Here is a 21320-nt window from a genome sequence, read left to right as displayed (position 1 = left end):
GACGAGGGTGTAAGAGAAAGAACAGCGCTTGATATACTGGCCAACGCTTGAATCCCCTCCAAGACGACCATCTTTCTGTCCTATAGATCATTCCAGTTCATATCCTCGTGTGAGACCTGAGGCAACCGAGTGGTGTTGGGGTAACTTTGACTGATCGGCCAGTTCAGGTCGAATGCATATCCTTCGATATATAGTATACGATACTGTCGATGTAGCGTATTGTGTAAGCTCTGACAGGGCCGGTCGGGTGAAGAATCGGCGGCCTCTGTATTCATTGACAAGAAGCCAAAGTAGTAGTGGATCATCTAGCGTCTGGCTCCGTCTGATTGAAAGTGAATCGGAAGGCGTACTAGTACATCCGTTAGTCCTGTAATCAGAGCGAGACCACGCCTCGGATCACGGTTCAGGAGGCCATGAGGGAGATTTTAGGGGTACTCTTGACAATGTTGGGTGATGCCGAAGGTCACTGGACAAAGCAAAGGGAGTTTTGACAGTCAAGATTCATACTATCAAATTCTATGACTCGAAGGGATTTCTGCAAAGCGGATATAGAACTGTGATACGATAAGTAACCCGCAGCTAGTCTTTCATGCGCAGATATATCAGCTGCTACTGAGTCCGCTGGCAGTCGAGATCGTCGAAAACTGGGACAGTCGAATCGAGTAGGTAATGCTAGAGTGAAACGTATAGCGTCTAAGTTTGCTGTATATACGACTACTAAACTATCTTCAATCACATTGACAAGTCTGAGTCGACCTCTTTCACGGTTCGTTCCTCCTGTGTAACCATGAACCTTCTACGACATATATGTGCAAAGACTGCCTCTGGCACGTGTTGGCTCAAGAAAGGTCTTTGAATGCATGCGACCGCTAAAAAAGGGCGGTCTTTTTCGTCGATGTCGTAATGGTTGCCGTGTACCAGATTCAGCACTCCTAAACTTTCTTCAATGTGGAATACCACAGAGTCGATCCGAGTCATCAAGGAGCTCGCGGTCTGACTCGTCGCTTCCCTCTGCCGCAGTCTCTTTCTCTTTGTGCCTATCACGGGCTGCCGGACTTCGACTGCCGCAGGAAGTTTCCTCATCCATTCTACAGCTGATTCCAAGGCGGGCTTCGACGTGTTTTTGGGCCTTGTATCGTAGACGTCCAAGATTGCCTGTGCGTAGCGAGACGCGAATCCGTCAAAGAAAACCTCGTCTTCCTTCCTGTGCTTCGCTGTCAAGCCTGTCCCCGAGACTGTAGCGATCGTGCTCTGTAGCGTGCTGTCCCAAGAAACGATGCTGGTGGCTCGGTCAGGCATCTGAAGGCACTCGCCCCTGCGGTATAGCCTGACAAGAGATTTCCAGACCGACTCTTCGTCTTTTCCAAGCACCGCTCCAGAGGATTCACAGCTGGAATCGACTTGCGAGAACAGCGTGATTGATTCGGCTGTTATCCCAGACAAATCCATTGGTTCTTCTGAGGAGAAGTCGACGTTTTTTCTCTTTACCATACTGTAGGTTGCGAAGTCTGCTGTTTGAACGAAGGATTTGATATAGCTTGTGCCGAGATGAAGCTGTGCACATTGAAAACTCCCTCTGTTCCGATATCCCCTCACTCTTGGGATGCGCGGCCAAATATATAGTATGGGTCGTGCCAAGCTGGCGTGATGATACAAGCACCACCAGTTGCTCCTTTGTTTCGAACCTTGAAACGTCACGCAATCGGTCGACGCTGACCAGGATTGGGGCATCACATTGTGGAAAGGATAGCCAGTCAGTGAAGCATGGGTGGTTTGGTTGATACTTGACTCGACTTACTAGAACGCTTCATTGGAGACAAATATGGCACAGTAAAAGTATAAGGCCCCTGCTGGCGGCCAATATTCATGTCTTGGCATCCCCAAGCATTGCATGGCTGCTGCCATGTAGCTTTCAAAGTTGAGGCTTTTTGACACCTGCAATGGATGCAAATCGACAGTGGCGATGTCACGCGCCCCAGATTATGCAGTGACGTGTGATATACCTATCAAGGGACCATGGGATCAGCGGCTAGAACTAGAACTTGTCGTAAAGCCGGCTAAAAAGAGCTTGGGAGTACCCGCTTCCTTCCCACTACTCGACAGCTTACGGCATGAGTGGGCATCGCCCCTTTTGCTGGTCAAACTACCATCACAGCGGCATCACTCGTCTCGAATGTATTTTGACCAGGTGGAAGGAACGAAATCTTCAAGTCAAACTACTTACTCATATATCTTTTCCACGGCAGCGACAATGCAGAATCGGTCTAGTTCGGCTGATCAATAAACCTCGCTATGTGCAACCATTCGACGTCCTGTAAGGCTTGTTCCCGTTTAAAACAGTGCACAAGTCATTGGATTACACTTGGATAGGGCGACAAACCTACAAACGTATAGATTACAAAGCTGAACAACTGGCGTGGACAACGGCGATCATGGTAGGCTAGGCTGCTCAGAACTTGGTGGTGTCCCGCTGCAGGAACCAATGGACACAAGCGTCATGGATCTGGTCCATCTCCTCCTGGGTAGTGTAGCCTTGGTAGACGTTCCTCGCAGCATCGGTAAGCTGATGCAGCTGCCCCTCGTCAAATTTGACTTTTCCCTCCCTCGCCTGCCTGCTCTTGGCGGTCAATTGACCGGCGAGGGCATCATGGTTGGTCCACCAGATCTGATCCCGATCGCCGGTCTGGGCATTGTAAGCCAGAGGGCTCGAGTAGTAGGTGAGCCGACCGGCATCCCTCTGTTCCTTGTCGTGAGCATGAACAGCGAGGATAAACTCGTGCAGCACCCTAGCCTTCTTGACGGTCTTCCAAGTCTCATAGTACTCAAGGCCGCTGTAGCCGTTCAGACCGTAGTCTCGCTGCTCCCACTGAGTCCTCGCGTGGTGAGCTTGGGCAGGAAGACCGTCGTAGGTCTGACTCATGTTCCAGTAGGCGTCCTCGTCGTACCCGCCGCTACCGAGGTAGACGCCGGCGAGCTTGTTAAGCTGAGCGATGACCGCAACGTTCGAGGTATGGTCGTCGTGGGGACCGGTAGAGTGAGACATGTGGTTGATTGGTGTAAATCGTGAGTTGGTTGTTTATTGTTAGCTGATAGTGAAGATGAATGAAGAAGAGCAGTCGACACAGCAGTATCACCTCGTGCAGGCTGCTTCTCTCTATATATCATTCATATTGACTGGTCCGGTCAATCGGCCACTCCAGGAACAAGGGGACGCAGAGTTTTTTTCCTTTCATCTGAATTCTCAGGGGCTTTCAAGGGGGGTTGGAGGCAGATCCCCTTTGATCTTCTCCTGGGCGAGTTCGGCGCGGAGTTTCGATCCTGAAACGCACGAGGTCCCCTTTGAGCGAGCGCGCGCCTACCACTTGTTTCGGCCTACGATGCCCTTGTTTCAGGTTGCGCGTCGCTTACGGCATGGCTCATTGGCGATCGCTCGCACATTCTCCGGATCAAGTTGGATCTTTGCGGTGAAAATAGAGCCTTCCTGAACCCACAGCGAACATTCGTTACAAGTTGATGATTGGATCCGTCGGTCTGCGCGTACATAGTCTCAATGAGCACCGGACTCATGTCCGGGCAAGCCGTTGTTTCCGTCTGCTCGTCATTGCCTTGCCATGTCACAGGACAAACTTCACATACTGCACCACCAACCTATAAGTACATAGTAGTCCTAAGCACGACGACCAAGTTCGACTCTCAGTCAGATACCACTAGTCCACCGAGAAAAGCGCTTCGAAAGCAGCAGTCAACTTCCGACGAATGGCCTTTCCTGCGCGATCTTCCCTTCGCCAGTAAGCGGACAATGTGAATTTGTGGATATCGCTGACTGTTCAACGATTTGTACGAACTCCTTGTGATTCTCAAGCATACTCGCTAGAGGTGAAATACATAGGGACAGACTCCCAGTAAATTTCATCGACATGGAGACAGCGTCACTCTCAGGATTAGTTCGCTGTTGGATGATACTGATCGACAGAAATGCGTCATTCCGTGAGATACGATATGTTCTGCGATGCTTGGTCCCCACGGGCTGACCATCATCTATCACTTCACAGGAAAACAGAGTCTTGCCTCTGCCCTAACGTCGACCTCAATGGCTTCGGAAGTGAATGCTTGCTTACGTAATTTGCTTCCGTTGAGCATATCCATCTCGGAGTTGATCGAATTGTTGATCCATTTCGACAATTCGATCTCGACTTGAACCTCCATCTCAACTCAAACAAAAGGTCTAGCCATACCCATTCTGTCACAATCTAATGCTAGCCTGTTTGAGCTCCCGATAATGACCGATTACATCCCTTTACGACAATATACGGCGGGCCAAGATCCCGAAGCAGAAGAAGCGGACGGCCGACTTCCTCTTCCTTCACCTCGGCGTCGCCGACGACCGAAATCGTTACGAAATCCAGGGGTCATCGCCGGAGGGGTGGCTGTCATCTTCACTCTTTTCTTGATACTATCGTATTCGACGACCGGGGATGAACAGCGGATACCAGATGACGGACTGGGCTCAGGGAAGGGGTTGATGGAGGTCGAGCTCCCTGCTCCTGGCAAGACGATACGAGCTCAACATCCGATCGCCCAGCTTATGGAGCAGGCTGAGGAAAAAGCGGTAGAGATGCGAGACCTGAGAGAGTCAATAAGAACGCTCGAAGATGCTGTGACCAACTATAAAGAGACGTTCGGCTTGGATCCCCCGGAGGGATTCGACAGATGGTTAGTCCTAAGCTCATCCTCTTCCAAAGACGCCCTGTCTGCGAGAGTCATCAGCGACCCTTATGCCTCGCAATTATAGGTTCAAATTCACAACCTCCATATCATCCACTCCTATTCCCTCCCTCATCCCCGAAGCCCACCTCTCGGTGCTCCCGTACCTGTCCCTCCCAGCGCATCTGCTCCGTACCCGAGCTCTGGAGCTGCAGCAAGACAAGGGCGTCTTCGGGATGACTTTCCACCCCGCCTCTGATGCCGATAAAGAAGAGTTGAAGCTGGAGGTCGTCGAGGCGGACGGGTTGATCGGGATAAATAATACGGATTTCATGGTCAGCTATATGTCACCCCGTTGGTTAGTCTCTCTCGCCCTTTCTTTCCCTATTCCTCTGAATAGTGAATTCCCCCTTCCCGACGTTGATCTGACCCGCCGCGTGCTCGTCCTATAATTTACAATCACAGGGACTACCCCGACCTCCTGAAAGAAATCGTTCCCCTCCTCCCAACCGCACAACAACCCGAATGGCCACTCCAAATGACCATGTGCGTCCGCGATGGGGGGTGCAGGCTGTCGTCCGGTTGGTTGATGGAAGAGTCAAGAAAGTTGGCTCGGGATGGACGAGGTCAGTCCGAACTTCCATTTTGTAGATGTCGATGTTTTGGGTTTGAGTTCACGCTGACGGTATGAGGTGTTTATCATGGTGGTTCTCTTTTGGTGTAGAATGGGATGTCGACCTGCTCGAACAGCTCGAAGAAGAGTATAGCACTCGTCGAGGCTGGTAAGACGCACAGCTCATCCTGCTCCATGCTGTTCCTTCTACCATACTCATTAGTCTCCCTGCAACTAGGTCACAGACCTGCAACCCAGCCCTGGACGAAGCCTTCGAGAGCGCACAAGTCGACTTCAACTCGTCCAGCTCGACAAGCACCAAGTCGTTCATCTCCGATCACCTTCAATCGATGGACTTTTGCGAGAACCCTGATCTGTTGCGGTTGGTGAGTCGGGTCATTTCGTTCGTTTTTTCCGCTCGCGGGGTGATTTCGCAGGCTGATATTCGGAAATTGAAACTGGGTACGGCTGACAGAACGGCGAGCTGATCATGGAAAGCGATCATATCATGCGCCCGTTGTCTCCCATATTAGCTGTGTCGAGGGTGAGTCTGATGTTCATATGCCCAGATGTCATCGTGTCTGATACATTCTGCTGGATAAATTCTGTTCATAAGCCCATGCACGGGTAAGTCTCCTCTCATAAAAGCGATGAACAAGAAACCTAGCTGAACAGATCGTCCCGCCGCCTTGTAGCGCTGACATGCTCGGAACACCTACTCGAGCCGTCCGAGGTAAGCCATCATTATCTCCCATCTGTTGAAAGAGCTTGGCTCATTGTCGACCCGCTCACAGACCAAGCTCCTACCACCCCCTGGTCTGAAAAAACTCTACACAAGGTCGTCTGGCGAGGAACCTTGACCGGCGCTTTTCATCGAGATCGATACGATTGGAGGGCTTCTCAACGGCATCGTCTGTCGCACTTGGTCGGCAATACGACCGAGGAAGCAGAGGCTGTCGTCCTGCTCGGCCGTAGTGTTGGGGACGTGAGCAGCAGTGGCGGCGGGCTTGAGGTCGGGACGTGGAAGGAGAACGACCTGATTGAAAAATGGATGAACGTCGGCCTGGTTAAAGGGGTGAGCACACCGAGCCTTTCCTTGTTTTCTTTTTCGTGAATTCGCACTTCACCCGACTGACTTGGATACTGCTACTCAAGGATGTCCATAACATCGTACGTTACCTCTCTTAATCTTCGAACCCATCACGACTGACCCAATCTACTGCAATCCCTCTCTGATAACGATCAGTGCGGTCCAGGACCGACGGACGAAGCCTGTCGCCTCGACGGCGGACCTCAATACCCCGAATGCCCCGAGTACGAACCGTCCTGCGACCAGATGTTGAGCGAGTATGCTTGGGTGGGGGAGATGTCGCTGGAAGAGACTTTACCGTGAGTCCCCCCTGGCGCCTTTCCGCTCCTTCCGCCTTTTCATGGACCGTTTGCCGCTCGACTACGAGCTGATAATCAATAATGTTTGATATGCTGACATGGGTGTCGTTGGCAGCTATCGATACCGCCTAGACGTAGATGGGTACGGCTGGAGTTCTCGTTGGCAGAAACTCTTGTCGACGAACAGCGTCGTGTTGAAGAGTACCATCTACGTGAGTTCCTCTCCCGCCATTTGTACCTTTCCTCGTCACGTTTCTCACTGCCCTGCCTCTATATTCTTTTTTATCCTTGATATCATCGCAAATCCTAATCTCGAAATGGAACTCACTCCCAACCTCACTCAATCTCGAATCCGCCCTGAAACGTCGAGCCGAGCAGCCCGAATGGTGGACCGCCCAATCGATCCCGTGGTACCACTACATCCCGCTCAAATACGACTATACCGACCTCTGGGACGTGCTCGCTTTTCTGGATGGAGCGCCTGACGGGGCTTCAAGCTCCTCTACCTCTACCGGGTCTTCCTCGAAGGAAGAAGAAGAAGAGAAGAAAAGGGCGGCAGAAGGGACGAGAGAGGGAGTGGCTGAGGAGATCGCTAAGCGGGGGATGGGGCTGGCCAAGGAAAACCTTAGGTGCGTCTCGGCCTTTTTCCATTCCTTTTCCTTTTCGTCTTCTCAATACCGGTGGAAAAAGAGGGCTAGCTAACGCATAACAAGGGTTACTTTACTGGGCTTGGCTGTAGGTGGGAAGATATGCAGAGTTACATGTTCTTGTTATTGCTCGAGGTGAGTCAGGCGATCCCGTCTTTTGCTCAAAGGGTCCCGGTACGGTAATCTGACGTTCAACACTATTCATACATGTACTGCTGCTAGTACCGACGCGCCTGGTCGGACGATCGGGAGGCCGCTACGTATCGCCCCTAACATGCCATGACATGACATAGCATGATCTCATCGATCAACCTATCTAACCTGTCTCGAATTCCAACTTGCGGCTTGTGAGACTGAGGGGATGATTGTGTCCTCGATGTCAAGACGCATAGAGTGCAGTTATGCAATCCAGAGGCCAGAGATGGGGGATGCGAATACGAAACATGTTCGGCATCGGACGTTGTGTGTGCCGAGAATAGGAATCAAACGATGATGACGAAGCACTAGATAGTCGCGGGGAGTGGAGGGTGGACAGGTGGAGGTCGTCGTGCGTCGGGGGGTTATATAAGGTCAGATCGTGCAACTCGATCGCAACCTCTACCTCCATATCATATACGAGGCTCTAAGCTATCGATAATAATTAATAACAATCCTAGAAGTCAGATCATACCGTAGACATATACATCCAGATATACACGACATGACCTCCCCCATCGCTCAACGTCAACTCGGCTCGTCCGGCCTTCAAGTCGGAGCCATCGGGTCAGTACCTCGTCCTCGCTTTCCAGAGGTAAAGATATAGACGCTGATCGATCGAGATGCACTGGGTTGAAATATGACGTTCTAAAATCTAGGTTCGGAGCGATGATGATGACCTGGTGTGACCCTAAAGAGGTCAAGAGCGATGAAGACGCGTTCGCTTCCATCAAGTGAGTCGGTCTGACGACCTTGCTCAACCTTTCTATCTCTTTACATCTTCTCATCTCCCCCTATAACTCTATCAACCAACCTCTCCTTACCTAAACCTTCCTAATATAAACCAAAACCTCGAAACTTGTAGATCCGCCGTAGACGCCGGAGCGACCTTCATCAACTCCGGCGCATTCTACGGGAACCCCGGATCAGAAACAGCCAACCTCGAACTCCTCCGACGGTTCTTCGACAAATACCCGGATTATGTGGATCGGGTCGTCTTGAGTGTGAAAGGGGGTGCGAAGGGGGGTAAGATCTTCAGTGGGATTGACGCTAGGTGAGTAACTTTCTCCTCTTTATATACATGTGTGTGTCTTGTATCTCTCGCATGGGATTCGAATCGAACCTCCTCGTATCGCATCGCATATCATGTTCACATAATGATACACATGATACTGTACATAGCATGGAAAACCTCCGAGCAGACCTCGACCGGATCCATACCGCCCTCGGTCCCAAGAAGAAAGTCGACATCTACGAGGTCGCCCGTGTAGACCCTACGATGACGATCGAGGAGATCATGAAAAACCTGGTCGAGTTGAAGGAAGAGGGGCATTTCAAGGTTAGTCTTGCTCTCACTCGAGATATCTCGGCCTTTTCGGTACTCAAAGTTGAAGTTGATATCATCACAATATCACATCATTACATTACCACACCATGACAATGCCCCACCCCCGCTTTGCGATCAACAACGAAACGTCGAAAAACGCAGCACATTGGCGTCTCAGAGATCCACCCGACAGCTCTCCGGAAAGCCCACGCCGTCCATCCGATCGCAGCCGCCGAGATCGAGATCTCCGTGTTCAACCTCCAACCGGAAGCGCTCGAGGTCGTCAAGGTCGCCGAGGAATTGGGGATCGCTGTGGTCGCTTATTCGTGAGTCTGCCCGGCTCTAGCTTGACTGGTATAAAGATGGTATCGCTGTTTTGAAATCTTCAAAGAGCTGATCTGGATTGAGCGGATTTCGTTGTTCCTTCCTCCCATCCACATCGTATCATGTCGTTCCGACTTGACGCTTTTTCCTTCACTTCGACTTTCACATCTTCGGCACCATATAACACGATACCATACCACACACTTACCTGCAACACAGACCCCTTGGAAGAGGAATGTTGACGGGACGATACCGTTCCCCCGAAGATATCCCTGCGGACGATGTGAGGAAGAAGAATCCTCAATTCCAGGGGGACAACTTCAAGATCAACTTGGAGATCGTCGACAAGCTCGTGAGTCCAGTGGCAATCCTTCACTTCCTCCTGATTCCTGTCCGAGCGCCCGTGGCAGAGAAGGGGGGGGAAATCAAGCTGACGCTCCAACGCTGGATGTAATGCAGACGGCGATCGCCGAGAAGAAGGGAGTGTCTTCGGGTCAATTGGCCTTGGCGTGGTTGCTCCAAAAGTCTGACAAGGCGAGTCCCCCACACCCATTCGTGCCAACCCACCCTCAGCTCAACTAACTCTCTCCTGTGCCACTATACACTCGCACAGATCATCCCTATTCCCGGCTCAGGCTCAGCCAAACGTACCGTCGAAAATATCCAATCCGTCAACGTCCACCTCTCCTCGGAAGAGCTCGGCGAGATCGAAGGCATCTTGAGCAAGTTCAAGCCCGCCGGAGACCGATACGCCAACAACGGGCACGGGTTGTTGTGGGGCAAGGGAAGGGAGGATTAGCGTCAGATGCGATGTGAGCAGTTGTAGAATCGAAAGGTTGTAACGACTTGATCAGCAAATAAGACGATCAACAAACAAGAAGGCAACGATGATGTCGACAAGAGGGCTGGTCTGGTTTTGAAACTAAGGAGGTCTACATCCAAATATCGAGCGGGAGCCAGAGCATGCCTCACCTCTTCGATCGAGACCGGCATGTGCCCTTGATCTTCTCAGGACTGATCTCCAGCTATGCTTTATTGCCAGTGGTGAGATTCACGCGACAGGCATCTGGGAAGGGGGCGAACTTTATCGTTTGACTGGATATCCTGCGATAAGCGCTCCTCGAATCTCAACCGTCGGGGTCGAAGCGCGCCTCGAGAGGAGAAGAGACGAGTGTGACATCCCCATTCCATGGCCCCAAACTTATCGTTCCAACTGGCAATGCTGTTACCACCAATATTCAGACTGTTGACGGGCACCCATGGCCAGCATCTCGAATAGTTATAGGAGACATCACGGAGAAAAGCTGGACGTTGTGGGAAGCAGGTGGTGACCAGGATCGCAACCAGATGAATTTGCCGAGCGATTCATCTTCAACATAATTCAACTGACAATGCACATCTCAAGACTCATTATCTCTCCAACAGACAAAAGTAGCCCGGTCCCCAAACCTGGATGGGCTGGCGCGTAATCTTTCGATGGCAATTGATATCCGGTGGCGAATGATAACGCTTCCGGCTGTGCGATGGCTTCTTTCGGGTACAGAGTGGGGGGCCTGACAGTCATCATCCAACTCGAAGCCCAGACCATTTACTCGGGGGAAATTATCTTCAGGATGAATCTTGCGCTGGTGATCCCTTCCGGACCGCCGTATCGTGCCAAAACGGGAAAAGGACAGCGCGAAAAAGGCAAAAAGAACTGTCACCTGCCTGGATCGAACAAGCGACCGCACGAATTCGAACAAATGACTTCAGTCGTGCGCTCTCCCAACTGAGCTAAGGTGACGGAGATGTTTGTAAAGGATTGTTATGCAATATCAGAGAACATTGTGTAATGCATAACAAATGGATAATCAATCGGAACCCAATTAACCCGTCACCCTGAGGCTACAAACCCAATGGTCGGTGCCGATCTAACGATCTGCCGACGGGGCAGCCTTTTGTTGCACCCTTACTGGGACCTCGGTATAAGGCACTCGTGCTGTAAAACCTTGCTCAAGTGGTGGTGAGCCAAGACACTGGCTGTCACTTTTCACCCGACCATAAATTACGTGAGTGTCCCTAGGCGAGACTTGGGCGATTGTCCATCGGCCTTGTCATCGACATGGGGTAGTGCGGTACCAGTGGACGTTGTGACCGTTAGCCCCGCATGCTTCAGGCTATGCAAATCATGGAGTATCAACCCGCGTATCTCTTGAGATGTGAAATCGGCACAGATAGCAGCCACTTCTTAGAATCCAATGCTAGCTTGCGTCCCAGGCCGTTGTTGGCCTTTCTCTGGAAGGACCTGGCCGGACTGTTGCTGTGTTGTTGCAATTTGCCATTCATATGGCCCTATTGTGAGCAGTCCATCTGACCCATCGAGGATATCTTACCGCTATGGAGGTCCGAAATACGTCACGGCATGATTCCCCTTTAGGGGTGTGAGCATTTCAATAAGGGACCCCTGAAACGTGCTCTAAGGATGCTAAACGCGCGCGTTTCATCCCTTTGAAACGTGATCTAAAGCCTGCCTTTGACGTGAAACCACGATACCTTTGGGCCGTGTTCGATCACAATGGCAGGGTCTGGTACTGCCAAAAATACCCTGGAAAGGTTGAAAGGGGTTACTCGTTCGCCATCAGAACACCCGATATTGTATATCATACTGGATTCAAGGATAGTCTAGATAATTCCAGTTTGCACTGGAACTCAAACCGGATTTCATATCGAGTGATAACCGAATCCCACGATCGGTCCACGATGTCCGCCGTGTATCTGGATTCAGTGCCTCCGTCGCCCACCACCCGGAAACGACTATTCACACCAAGCCGAGAATCTTTCTTGAAGGAAGACCTGCTCGATACTCAAACTCATGGCGATGTGTTGGCCGATTCGTCAAGTTCATCGTCCTCGCCGATCGCCCGCTTACGACCAGTCTTGTCAGCACGGAGACCTGTCAGGACATGTCTATGGATTCTGGGGGCCCTGGCGGTCTGGACTTACCTTTACACCAACTCGGCCCTATTCTTCCCCCAATACACTCGTCCTGCTCTTTCTCTGCCGCCCGGAGCAATCTCGATCGATACCATCGTCAACCTCACAGAACAACGCCTCTTGCATCTTCAATCCGGTTTCCGGGCAGATCAGACCAAGGCCGAGCTCAATGTAGACATCCCCTACGTTTCCCTCCCGAACTACCGGGACGAGCTCAGAGGGTTCTACGAGGACTATTTTGCGAGACCGCATGACGACAAACACGGCACGATCTGGGACGTGGTGGAAGAGCGTTTAAGCTTGTTCCCAACGGATGGCAAAGGTAAAGGCAGAATCCATCAGGAAAGCGCAGGGAACAGCCTTAAAGGTGGCTTGCCCAAGGCGATCTACGCTACCTCTGTGAAAAACGATCTGCCGTTCTTCTTCTACAGCTGGGTAAGACATCAACCTATATGAAGCGCCTCGTGCCTTCACGATCAGTCGTAACTAAAATAGTTCGCTCGTTGATGACAGGCAAATGCAAACCTAGACTGGACGGTGTCCTGGTACGACGACCGCGCCATTGCAGCCTGGATCAAAGAAAAGTTCAAGGCGTACGAGGAGGTCAACCTGGAAAGACGAAGAAAGGCTTTAGCTCAGGCTTTGCAGAACGGCGACTTTGATGAAGAAAAGGAAGGATACGAAGGCAACTTGTTGGGCTTCATAGAAGAATTTAACGCGCTTCCTCGCGGAGTCTTGAGATGTGGGCACCACTGACATCCTTCACGCGCTGGCTGTGTCACGGTGCTGATCACCGATCATACTTTGTAGCCGACACATTCCGATACCTGAAACTGCTCATGGACGGCGGAATTTACACCGACAGCGATACTTCGTGCGTTCGACCTTTATCTGAATGGCCTGGGCTACAAATACCTTCTCCCAACGCCCATATCCTCTCGGACCCCCTCTTTACCCTTGCGCCGTATCTCCTCTCACTGTCCCCGGACAAGAATCCTACGAACCCGAAATCCGAAGAAGAAGCGCCTTCCAGCCAACTCGCAAGCGGAAAAGCGGATGCAGGGGTCCTGAACGGGGAAATGCTACAAGAGGCCATCTCTGCGAATTTGGACGACGCGACCGAGCTGCCAGCGCTAGTACTGGCAGTCGAGTTTGACGCTCCGCACACTAAAGCGGATTGGAAAAAGCGAGGGTACGCTCGGAGCATGCAGTTTGTTCAGGTGCGTCCCGGAGCTATGGTTTCCGCCCGAGATCATACTTTTGCTGAAGAATATTCCAAATTAGTGGACGATGGGCGCACAACCTTATCATCCAGGTAAGTTAAGTGACCGCTCAACAGCTGAACATGCCATCTGAAACGCAATCTGGCCATGCCCTACAGTGTATCTGGACGTTGTTGGACAAATTCTGCGATACTCGGAACAATTCCGGATCAATCAGACCGACCTAGGTTCCGGCACTGATTTCAACAGGCGCATCGTAAGTCCCCTTTAAGCGCTCTTCGAACGCATTCTCCGTGCTGACAATTTGGACGACAGCTGGATTGGACCGGACCAGGCATCTTGTAAACGCATTTCCTGGAGACCAATTCAACTATCAGTGCTTACCAGAGTGTGCTCTTGCAGTACCGATTGTGTCTTCCGGTATCTCTTGAACCGGTACGGCATACACCCGAAACAGCTGTCTGGAATAAATCACCCGGTGAGGATTGGAGACGTCTTGTAAGCCAAAGCCCACAACGTGTCTCGATGGAGCAGCGCATATTGATCAGACCTTCCTGAGCAGGATCTACCCGCTCGGAGCGTTTCAAAGCAAAAGCTGGAACGGCTTTCAAGGCGACTATCAGCTCGTGTATCATCAGTAAGTAGCTTTCCGCGCCCGCGCTTCCGTCGTAAGCCTAGCAATTTGAGCATGTTTCGTCTCCAGGATTCTGCATCGTTGGCACCACGACAAAGAGGGGAACAAATAGGACTAGCACTTGCCACCCGACGTGGAGGATCATGTATGAGCACACAGAAGTTACGCATGTTCAGCCGGAGGTATCGCCTGTTTGCATTGTATTGTATGCCTTTTGGAACCACTCTCCATGAGTGGGATGGACGAAACAACTTTTTTACAGCGAACGTGAAGCCGAGCAAGATCGTGCGAAAAAGACGTAAGGTCGTGTCTATGCCAGAAAAAAACTCCTTCTCCCTCTCTCTCGATCCATAAACTAGTCTTCGTCCCAGTTGCCGCTTTGTTTCTGTGTACAAAGAGCGCGATCAATGAGCTTTGGACGGTCTGTAGCGAAAAGGCGAACTTACGGGAGGTGCGATACCGGCTTGCTTGGAGACGATGATGCTGTCTACCTGCAGGATGGAAACGGCAACGGCGGTGCTGTGATAAGGGCATGCACATCGCGTCAGTACAGCTCGTATGATCTCGCCCAACAAAAAATCGCATCGACTCACGCCAACTTGATGGCCCAATCCTTGGCGGCAAAGGGGTCCATGATATTGGCCTTGACGGTCTCGATCGTCCCATCATTAGCCCCGGTGATATCCACCCCGACGTCGATCTTTCCCTCGCTATGCGCCTTGTAGAGTGCGCTGACAGTGTCCTCGCCATTCAGACCGGCATTCTCGGCCAACGTCTTGGGTACCACCTCCATCGCCTCGGCCCATTTCCGGATGGCGTGCTGAGCCAACCCAGAGGTCTTTTCACCGTACTCTGCTACCCGCTTTGCCAGTTCCAACTCGGCTCCACCTGCACCGGGTACGAGTCGACCGTCCCGCAAGAGCACTCGGACCGTGTTAATCCCATCGTCCAGCGACCTCTCCAGGTCGTCCAAGTGGTTGGCAGTCGCGCCTCGAAGCACGATCGTCGCCGTCCTCGTCCTCTCACCAGCCTCTTGCCTGAACACCGTCACCCGGTCTCCACCGATCTCGACCGTCTCGAAAACGTCGACGAACCCAGCCTCCTCGGCCATGGGTGCACCCAATCGTGCCAGCGGGGTGGCACCGACAACCTTGCACAGACGTCGGAGATCGAACTTGGAGACAATCTTGACGACGGCAATGTCGAATCGGTTCAGGTAGTGAAGAGCCAGATCGCCGATTCCACCTCCAGCAATGACAATCTGGACGCCCGAATCGGCAATCTCTTTGATGTACTGCAAATGTTCCCGGCAAGCGAGTTTAGTCTCGTCAGCGAGCCTCGCCATCATCAGCCGAAATCTGAATACGCACTCCCTCCAGCTGCTTCTCCTCGCCTCGCGAAAAGTCCAAGAGCTCGTCGGCCTTTTTCAGCAGGACCGTCCCCTTGGTCTCAGTCTGAGCGATATCGAGTCCACACGAAAAGACGGCTACCTTGGCCTTGGTTGCCTTCTTGACATTACCTACAGATGATCAATCAAGCTGATCAGCATGGCACGAGCATTCCAATACGAATCCGAATCTACCTACCATCCGGCTCCTTTCCGAAAACCATCCCCCTTACGACCCTGCTCCCCTCGACACCTCCACCGAGGACCTTGACGATCCTGATCGCATCGACGTTGAAATCCTTCGGGGTAGTCGGCATGACGGCCAGAGAAGCTTCGGCTACGAGTTGGGATAGACGGGCCGAGGCGTTGGGTTGTTTCGACGTCAGAGCGGGTTCGATGCAGAGGGCGAGTTGAGAGGCGGTAGGAAGCGGGGTGGGGAGTTCGGCCTTGACGAGGTCTGCGTCAGGTTATAGCCGGACGGTGTTATTCATGTGTCAGCGGGCTCGAGAAACGAAACCGATAAAGGCCTTCAACAACTCACCCTCGAGCTCTTTTCTTCCTTTTGCGACGGCCATCTCGTACCCCAAGATGACCTCACTAGGGTGCAAACCCATGACCAACAACCCTTCCGCCCGTTTCAACAGTTCTCCAGCCAAGATCAATACCAAATTGGTAGCGTCCCCCATCTCGCTCTCTTGTGATTCCGAGGCCATGACCAGCAACTTGGCAGCGGGGTGGACGACTTCGATCTCGCGGATGATGGTCGCTGCGTCCGAGGTGACGAAGAGCTTGCCGAGGTGGTTGATGATGAGCTTGTTTCGGCCTGCCAGATTTCAACATCGAAGCAAGGTCAAGGTTCCGAAGCGGTCCAGGAGGAAGGGTATGTAAAGCGAAAAGGATTGGTCAGAAAGATGCAGTGCGAAACCGATTTGTAAAAGCTCCTCGTGGTGACATACCGTTAGGTCCGAAACTCGTCCGCACAATCTCGGTCAACTCCCCTACAGCCTGGATGTTTCTCATCACAGCCTCCTCTATTCCGGACATTGTCTACCAGAATCAGATATATAACCGAGGTAAGTGATATGATCAGTTACTCTGAGACTCGCATACCGCAGACCCTCAACGAAATGTTGTCGGATCAAGAGCTGTAGCTCACCTTGTAACCGTCCTTGAACAGCTGCATCTGTCCGCCCTTGGGCATTTTGAGAGACATTTTGGGCAGGTAGATATGCTCTGCTTTTTGGTTTGGATGGATTGAGAAAGGTTTGTTATGGGGAGTTGAGTTCGAGATCAGAAGACCTGGACTTGCACTTTCGAATTGATCGATGCTTGAAAGCGACGAGGTGATGTGCAAGAGAGCGAGGTTGATTAATTGATAAGCCATCAGCTATCAGCCTGGGAAAACATGATGACGTGTATTATTCCGCCCCTACAAAGGTCAGGTTTGAATCGCCGCCTCGGATCATATCGATGCGTACCCGACCTTGACACTGTACACTGAGCGGTCGCGACAGCGACAGACTAATGTTGAACCACCTCAAAGTGTTATCGAGCGGATGGATCTCAGAGAGTTGTAGAGGTCAGATACACATGTAACAGTTCGCCTCCACAGGCTTCTGCGCCGAGAAGCCATTTCGCGGCTGCAGCTGTAACTGCACACATTCCTTCGCTCAAGAGCAAGAGACCTCAGAGACGGACGTTTGGACAAAGCAATATGACTTGTACATCTACGGTCAAGATCTCTAAGAGGCAAGAGTATAAGAGCAGTGATTGTGATATTGTGATCCCTCAAGCTGTTCAGACCTAGGCTGCCGGCTTCACGATCGTCCTTTCCCCCCAAACGCGCGTCATCTCCGCGCGGAAATCGATCGACCCTATCCCAACTTTCTGGCCTCGGGTCAGCTTATGACCTCGCTGTAATACCCCTAACTTCTGAGCTTCTGCCGTATCGCCAGCACCCGCAACCCGTAATCAAGGAGCCATCAAGCATCACCAGATAGCCCGCCACTTGTTATAGGCCTCAACATCAAGAAGAAAGACGCGGCCGGGTAGAGCCATCATAGTCTTCACGTTCTCGTCGACCTGTAATAATAGACATCGACGGTCGACCCGATGAACACTCTACGAGCTTCAACAACAACGCTACGGAGCGTTAAAGCTCGATCAGACTATACGGGTCTCGGAGTACGGATAGAAGAGTCTGCTGCACGGAGGTCTCCTGTTGGTGTGGATGGTCGGATAGCCATTGCAAGAAGAGGGATCGGGACAGCTTCGGGTTCGGGTTCGGGTCTTAGTTCGTCAATATCAACATTAGGTCGAGGTGAGCCGAGTCTTCGGGATCCAGGCCGACGGTCTGAGCGTTTTCTTTTACTCATCTAATTGTGTAATATGGTATCTCCTCTTCAAAAGATATTCCTCAGACGAGATGGCTCTTTCCTACATCAAGTCGAGCGTATTCGACAAATCCTCCGATCACAGCTCGATCCCCATCTATCCTACTACCATCTACTAATTCCCGGATACCTATACGCTCACCGCTCAACTCGAAAACTCTACTATCACAAACCCTTGGGATCACACGGCGTTGGGAACATTCTACATCTCGAGCGAAATCTACTAGCCTGAAGGATGACGAACGGATCAACCTTGAAAAGGAGGTCGTCGGGAAGGAGATCGAAAGAGAATCAGGGCAAGGTGTAGGGCAGGGGGAGTCGACGTTGAACCCTTCTGAGCCGGTCCCTTCTACACCGAAGGAGACCCTTTCGACTAGGATGAAGGAGGCGAATTCTGCTTCATCGCCGGCGACGACTTTGTCATCGGCTTCATCATCACCATCACCATCGTCAACGACCGATGTAGCGGCCTCAGCGGCTCCGGGGAAGAAGACGTTGATGTCGAGGTTGTTTCCCAAAGACACTTCGTCGGCTTCGATCAGGAAGTTGGTGGAACTAGCTAGGCCGGAGAAGCGGAGTTTGACCTTCGCCGTCGGGCTGGTAAGTACACTCTTCCCTTTCAAAACCTCCCTTGGATTCAACTGGGTACTGACGTACGAAATGTCTGTTTGCCTCAATTTCAGCTCCTGGTCTCGTCATCCGTCTCGATGCTCATCCCCCTAACAATCGGCAAACTCATCGACTTCTTCTCTTCCCCGCAAACGACCTTTTTCGGCCTCTCCTTCCCCGTCGCCGCCGCCTGTCTCGCTCTGACGTTCGCCATAGGCGCAGGGGCGAATACCGGTCGAGCGATCCTCATGCGTCTGAGCGGAGGACGGATCGTCGCTCGGGTGAGGGAACAGGCTTATCTGAGTACGTTGCGGCAGGAACCGGAGTTTGCGGATAGGGGAGCGGGGGATATCGTCAGTCGGTTGGGGATTGATACGAGCATCATCGGGGAGAGCTTGACCAACAATTTGAGCGATGGTTTGAGGTGAGCATCATACGGTAGCTTGAAGAAACGCAGTTGGAGTCGAGCTGATTGGGTTTCGATGCTGTGATACTTGTAGGGCAATCATCTCTGCTGTCGTCGGAGGTAAGCCCGCACGCTCAGACTGCTACCATCCTCGAAACCCACTGATATCTTGTTCCTGATACCTTGCGATTGCAGTCGCTGCCATGGTGATGATCTCTGCCAAATTGACCGGAGTCATGCTCGCCGTCGTACCGCCCGTCTCGATCGGAGCCGTCATCTACGGTCGATACCTCAGGAAGCTCAGTAAACAGACACAGGAGGCTTTGGGAGAGATGTCCAAGGTGAGTCTCTATGCGACCTCCTATCGATCGGGTGCAGCCAGCGGGAAGACTCACGCCAACGATGATCTCGTATAGACCGCCGAAGAGAAACTCAACGCTTTCAAGACCGTCGCCTCGTTCAACGCTCAACCGATCGAAGCCCGACTGTTTGCTAAAAAGGTCGACGACGTGTTTCAACTGATGAGGAAGGAAGCCATCGCCAGTGGCATCTTTTACGGAAGTTCCGGGTTGACGGGGAATCTGGCCATGTTGTGTCTCTTGGGTTATGGTGAGGCTGTCTTTTCTCTGGCCGCTTTAGAATGTGGTCGACTGAACGTCTTGACGAATTTGATACAGGTGGACATCTTGTCTCGAGATCCGAGATTACTGTCGGTGATCTGACTAGTTTGCTCATCTACACTGGGTGAGTATCGGCATATTCGACATCTCTAATTACTTCTGCTGATTGTTTGTTGCATACAGCTACGTCGGTGGCTCCGTCTCCGGTCTTACCGGTTTCTGGACCGGTCTCATGAAGGGTGTCGGAGCCGGCACGAGGGTGTTTGACCTGCTCGACCGTAAATCCGCCATCCCCCTCTCGGTTGGAAAGACGCTCGAACCGGGGCGAGAGGGACCCATTCGATTCGAGAACGTCAGCTTTACTTACCCTAGCAGGAAGGAGGTCGAGGTTCTCAAGGGTGTGGACCTTCAGATCGAGGTCGGGACCAGTCTTGCTATTGCGTACGTACCGCCAATCCCTGCCGTATAGTCAGGTTCGGGTTCTGACAGCCTTTCGATTCCGTATGGTACCGCAGCGGCCCGAGTGGAAGTGGGAAATCCAGTATTCAAGCCTTGATCTGCCGGTTCTACGATCCTAACAGCGGTCGAGTGATGTTCGACGGCGAGGACATCCGAGAATTCACCCCAGAGTCTTGGAGAGAACGGATCGGGGTCGTCTCGCAGGACCCTACGTTGTTGTGAGCAAGAGTTCCGCGCAGCGAAAGGCGTTCCTCCTCGTATATTCATTGCTGATCATCCGATTTGCGTTTCTGGTAGTACCGGCTCGGTCCACTCGAACATCGCTTATGGACGAGAACAGACCACACGGGAAGAAGTCGAAGAGGCCGCTCGGATGGCGAACTGTGATTTCATCTGGGACTTGCCTCAAGGGTTTGACACGCAGAGTAGGTATCTTGTGACCCAGGCGAGTCATTGATATCGGAATGTTTGGGCTGATAATCAACGTTATTTGGACAGTCGGGAAAGCGAGTTTGTCTGGAGGACAGAAACAGAGGAGTGAGTGTCTGTGCCCTGAAGCTCGAGAGGCAGACGTGGCGAGGTGATAGTCGTGGCTAATCAAGGTTTGATTCTCCGCTTGTAGTCGCTATCGCCCGTGCGCTGGTCCGCAAGCCTTCTCTGTTGCTTCTCGACGAAGCTACCAGGTGAGCGCTTTCCCCAACAGACCAAGATCATAGTCTCTCTCGCTGATTCCCAAACCCCTTTGTATCGTCTCCCTGCAGCGCCCTGGACTCGACATCAGAACACTCTGTCAACTCTGCCCTGGACCAGATCATCCGTACCCAGAACATCAGCGTCATCCTCATCGCTCATCGTCTAGCCACCCTGGCCCGGGCGGAACGGATCGTCGTACTGGAGAACGGAAAGATCACTGAAGACGGACGCTACTCGGAGCTTTCGAGACGACCGGGAGGGAGGTTTAGGACGTTGATGGCTGCTCAGTTGGCTTTGGAGAAGAACCGTTCGAATGAGGGTGAGGATGACGAGGAGGTCGAGGTCGAGGTGGCGAAACCTGCGACGGGGGCTGGAGAGGACCCGAAGATCAACCAGGTCTAGACGAAAGGGGAGCGAAAAGCATAATAGACTAGATCACATCAGGCTGGATTGTACACCACATGGTATGGCTTGGCCTTACACCCACCCACTCACTCATCTTGTAGCTTGTAGCAGATAAAGCGAGTCCATGATGAGCTCATGAACCCATAGACTTGATTGTCATGAGAGATGATTTGCTTCCGCATCATTGACCTCTCCATCTCGCGACCGCGACCGATGATGATCATATTCGAAGAATCGGAACTTGAGTTCTCGCCCTCGACAACTTGAAGTTCCGTACACAGGACAGCCAGCTATCTTTCGAACCAAAATATAATCAAGT

At 52.0% G+C, this 21320-nt stretch overlaps 6 protein-coding genes and 1 non-coding gene across 7 annotated transcripts; 4 read left to right on the top strand and 3 right to left on the bottom strand.

Annotated features, from left to right (window-relative positions):
* Window positions 1–732: 732 nt before the first annotated feature.
* Window positions 733–3043, bottom strand: HD553DRAFT_323250 (uncharacterized protein; the record flags this gene model as incomplete). The annotated part of the gene is made up of 6 exons (XM_046181375.1): window positions 733–1390; window positions 1489–1554; window positions 1799–1935; window positions 2109–2134; window positions 2225–2232; window positions 2457–3043. 6 exons carry the CDS (start codon window positions 3041–3043, stop codon window positions 733–735), a joined length of 1482 nt encoding a protein of 493 aa, XP_046037925.1.
* A 1170-nt stretch (window positions 3044–4213) lies between these two features.
* On the top strand, window positions 4214–7977 carry HD553DRAFT_334750 (uncharacterized protein). Its single transcript, XM_046182161.1, has 15 exons — window positions 4214–4713; window positions 4793–5062; window positions 5170–5330; window positions 5429–5486; window positions 5556–5703; window positions 5793–5861; window positions 5934–5944; window positions 6013–6050; window positions 6112–6392; window positions 6473–6487; window positions 6564–6706; window positions 6822–6918; window positions 7085–7335; window positions 7446–7488; window positions 7576–7977. Exons 1-15 carry the CDS (start codon window positions 4280–4282, stop codon window positions 7624–7626), a joined length of 2070 nt encoding a protein of 689 aa, XP_046037924.1. The 5' UTR covers window positions 4214–4279; the 3' UTR covers window positions 7627–7977.
* HD553DRAFT_309185 (aldo/keto reductase) lies at window positions 7978–10118 on the top strand. The gene is made up of 8 exons (XM_046179649.1): window positions 7978–8115; window positions 8208–8282; window positions 8414–8602; window positions 8731–8887; window positions 9038–9201; window positions 9419–9551; window positions 9659–9733; window positions 9813–10118. The coding sequence occupies exons 1-8, from the start codon at window positions 8054–8056 to the stop codon at window positions 9996–9998; spliced, it is 1041 nt and encodes a 346-aa protein (XP_046037923.1). The 5' UTR covers window positions 7978–8053; the 3' UTR covers window positions 9999–10118.
* A 778-nt stretch (window positions 10119–10896) lies between these two features.
* HD553DRAFT_t33 lies at window positions 10897–10982 on the bottom strand. Its single transcript has one exon. It is a non-coding gene; the product is annotated as a tRNA-Phe (tRNA).
* Window positions 10983–11938: 956 nt separating this feature from the next.
* On the top strand, window positions 11939–14204 carry HD553DRAFT_349274 (uncharacterized protein; the record flags this gene model as incomplete). Its single annotated transcript, XM_046183449.1, has 9 exons — window positions 11939–12607; window positions 12686–12914; window positions 12983–13392; window positions 13457–13487; window positions 13554–13651; window positions 13711–13736; window positions 13798–13893; window positions 13958–14032; window positions 14099–14204. The coding sequence occupies 9 exons, from the start codon at window positions 11939–11941 to the stop codon at window positions 14139–14141; spliced, it is 1677 nt and encodes a 558-aa protein (XP_046037922.1). The 3' UTR covers window positions 14142–14204.
* On the bottom strand, window positions 14205–16691 carry HD553DRAFT_309181 (chaperonin Cpn60/TCP-1 family). Its single transcript, XM_046179648.1, has 8 exons — window positions 16573–16691; window positions 16373–16463; window positions 15958–16239; window positions 15616–15873; window positions 15400–15548; window positions 14623–15323; window positions 14476–14548; window positions 14205–14414 (listed from the first exon to the last, which is right to left on the bottom strand). Exons 1-8 carry the CDS (start codon window positions 16627–16629, stop codon window positions 14385–14387), a joined length of 1641 nt encoding a protein of 546 aa, XP_046037921.1. The 5' UTR covers window positions 16630–16691; the 3' UTR covers window positions 14205–14384.
* A 1825-nt stretch (window positions 16692–18516) lies between these two features.
* Window positions 18517–20998, top strand: HD553DRAFT_270163 (P-loop containing nucleoside triphosphate hydrolase protein; the record flags this gene model as incomplete). Its single annotated transcript, XM_046177652.1, has 11 exons — window positions 18517–18842; window positions 18919–18944; window positions 19020–19165; window positions 19241–19433; window positions 19502–19568; window positions 19628–19885; window positions 19960–20121; window positions 20201–20328; window positions 20402–20440; window positions 20526–20586; window positions 20665–20998. The coding sequence occupies 11 exons, from the start codon at window positions 18517–18519 to the stop codon at window positions 20996–20998; spliced, it is 1740 nt and encodes a 579-aa protein (XP_046037920.1).
* Between the last annotated feature and the right edge of the window lie 322 nt (window positions 20999–21320).

This window comes from Filobasidium floriforme (assembly GCF_021052385.1).
Source record: "Filobasidium floriforme strain CBS 6241 chromosome Unknown HD553scaffold_7, whole genome shotgun sequence".
Lineage (NCBI taxonomy): Eukaryota > Fungi > Basidiomycota > Tremellomycetes > Filobasidiales > Filobasidiaceae > Filobasidium > Filobasidium floriforme.
The sequence above is the reverse complement of the archived record's forward strand: the minus strand, read 5'-3'. Positions and strand labels throughout refer to the sequence as shown.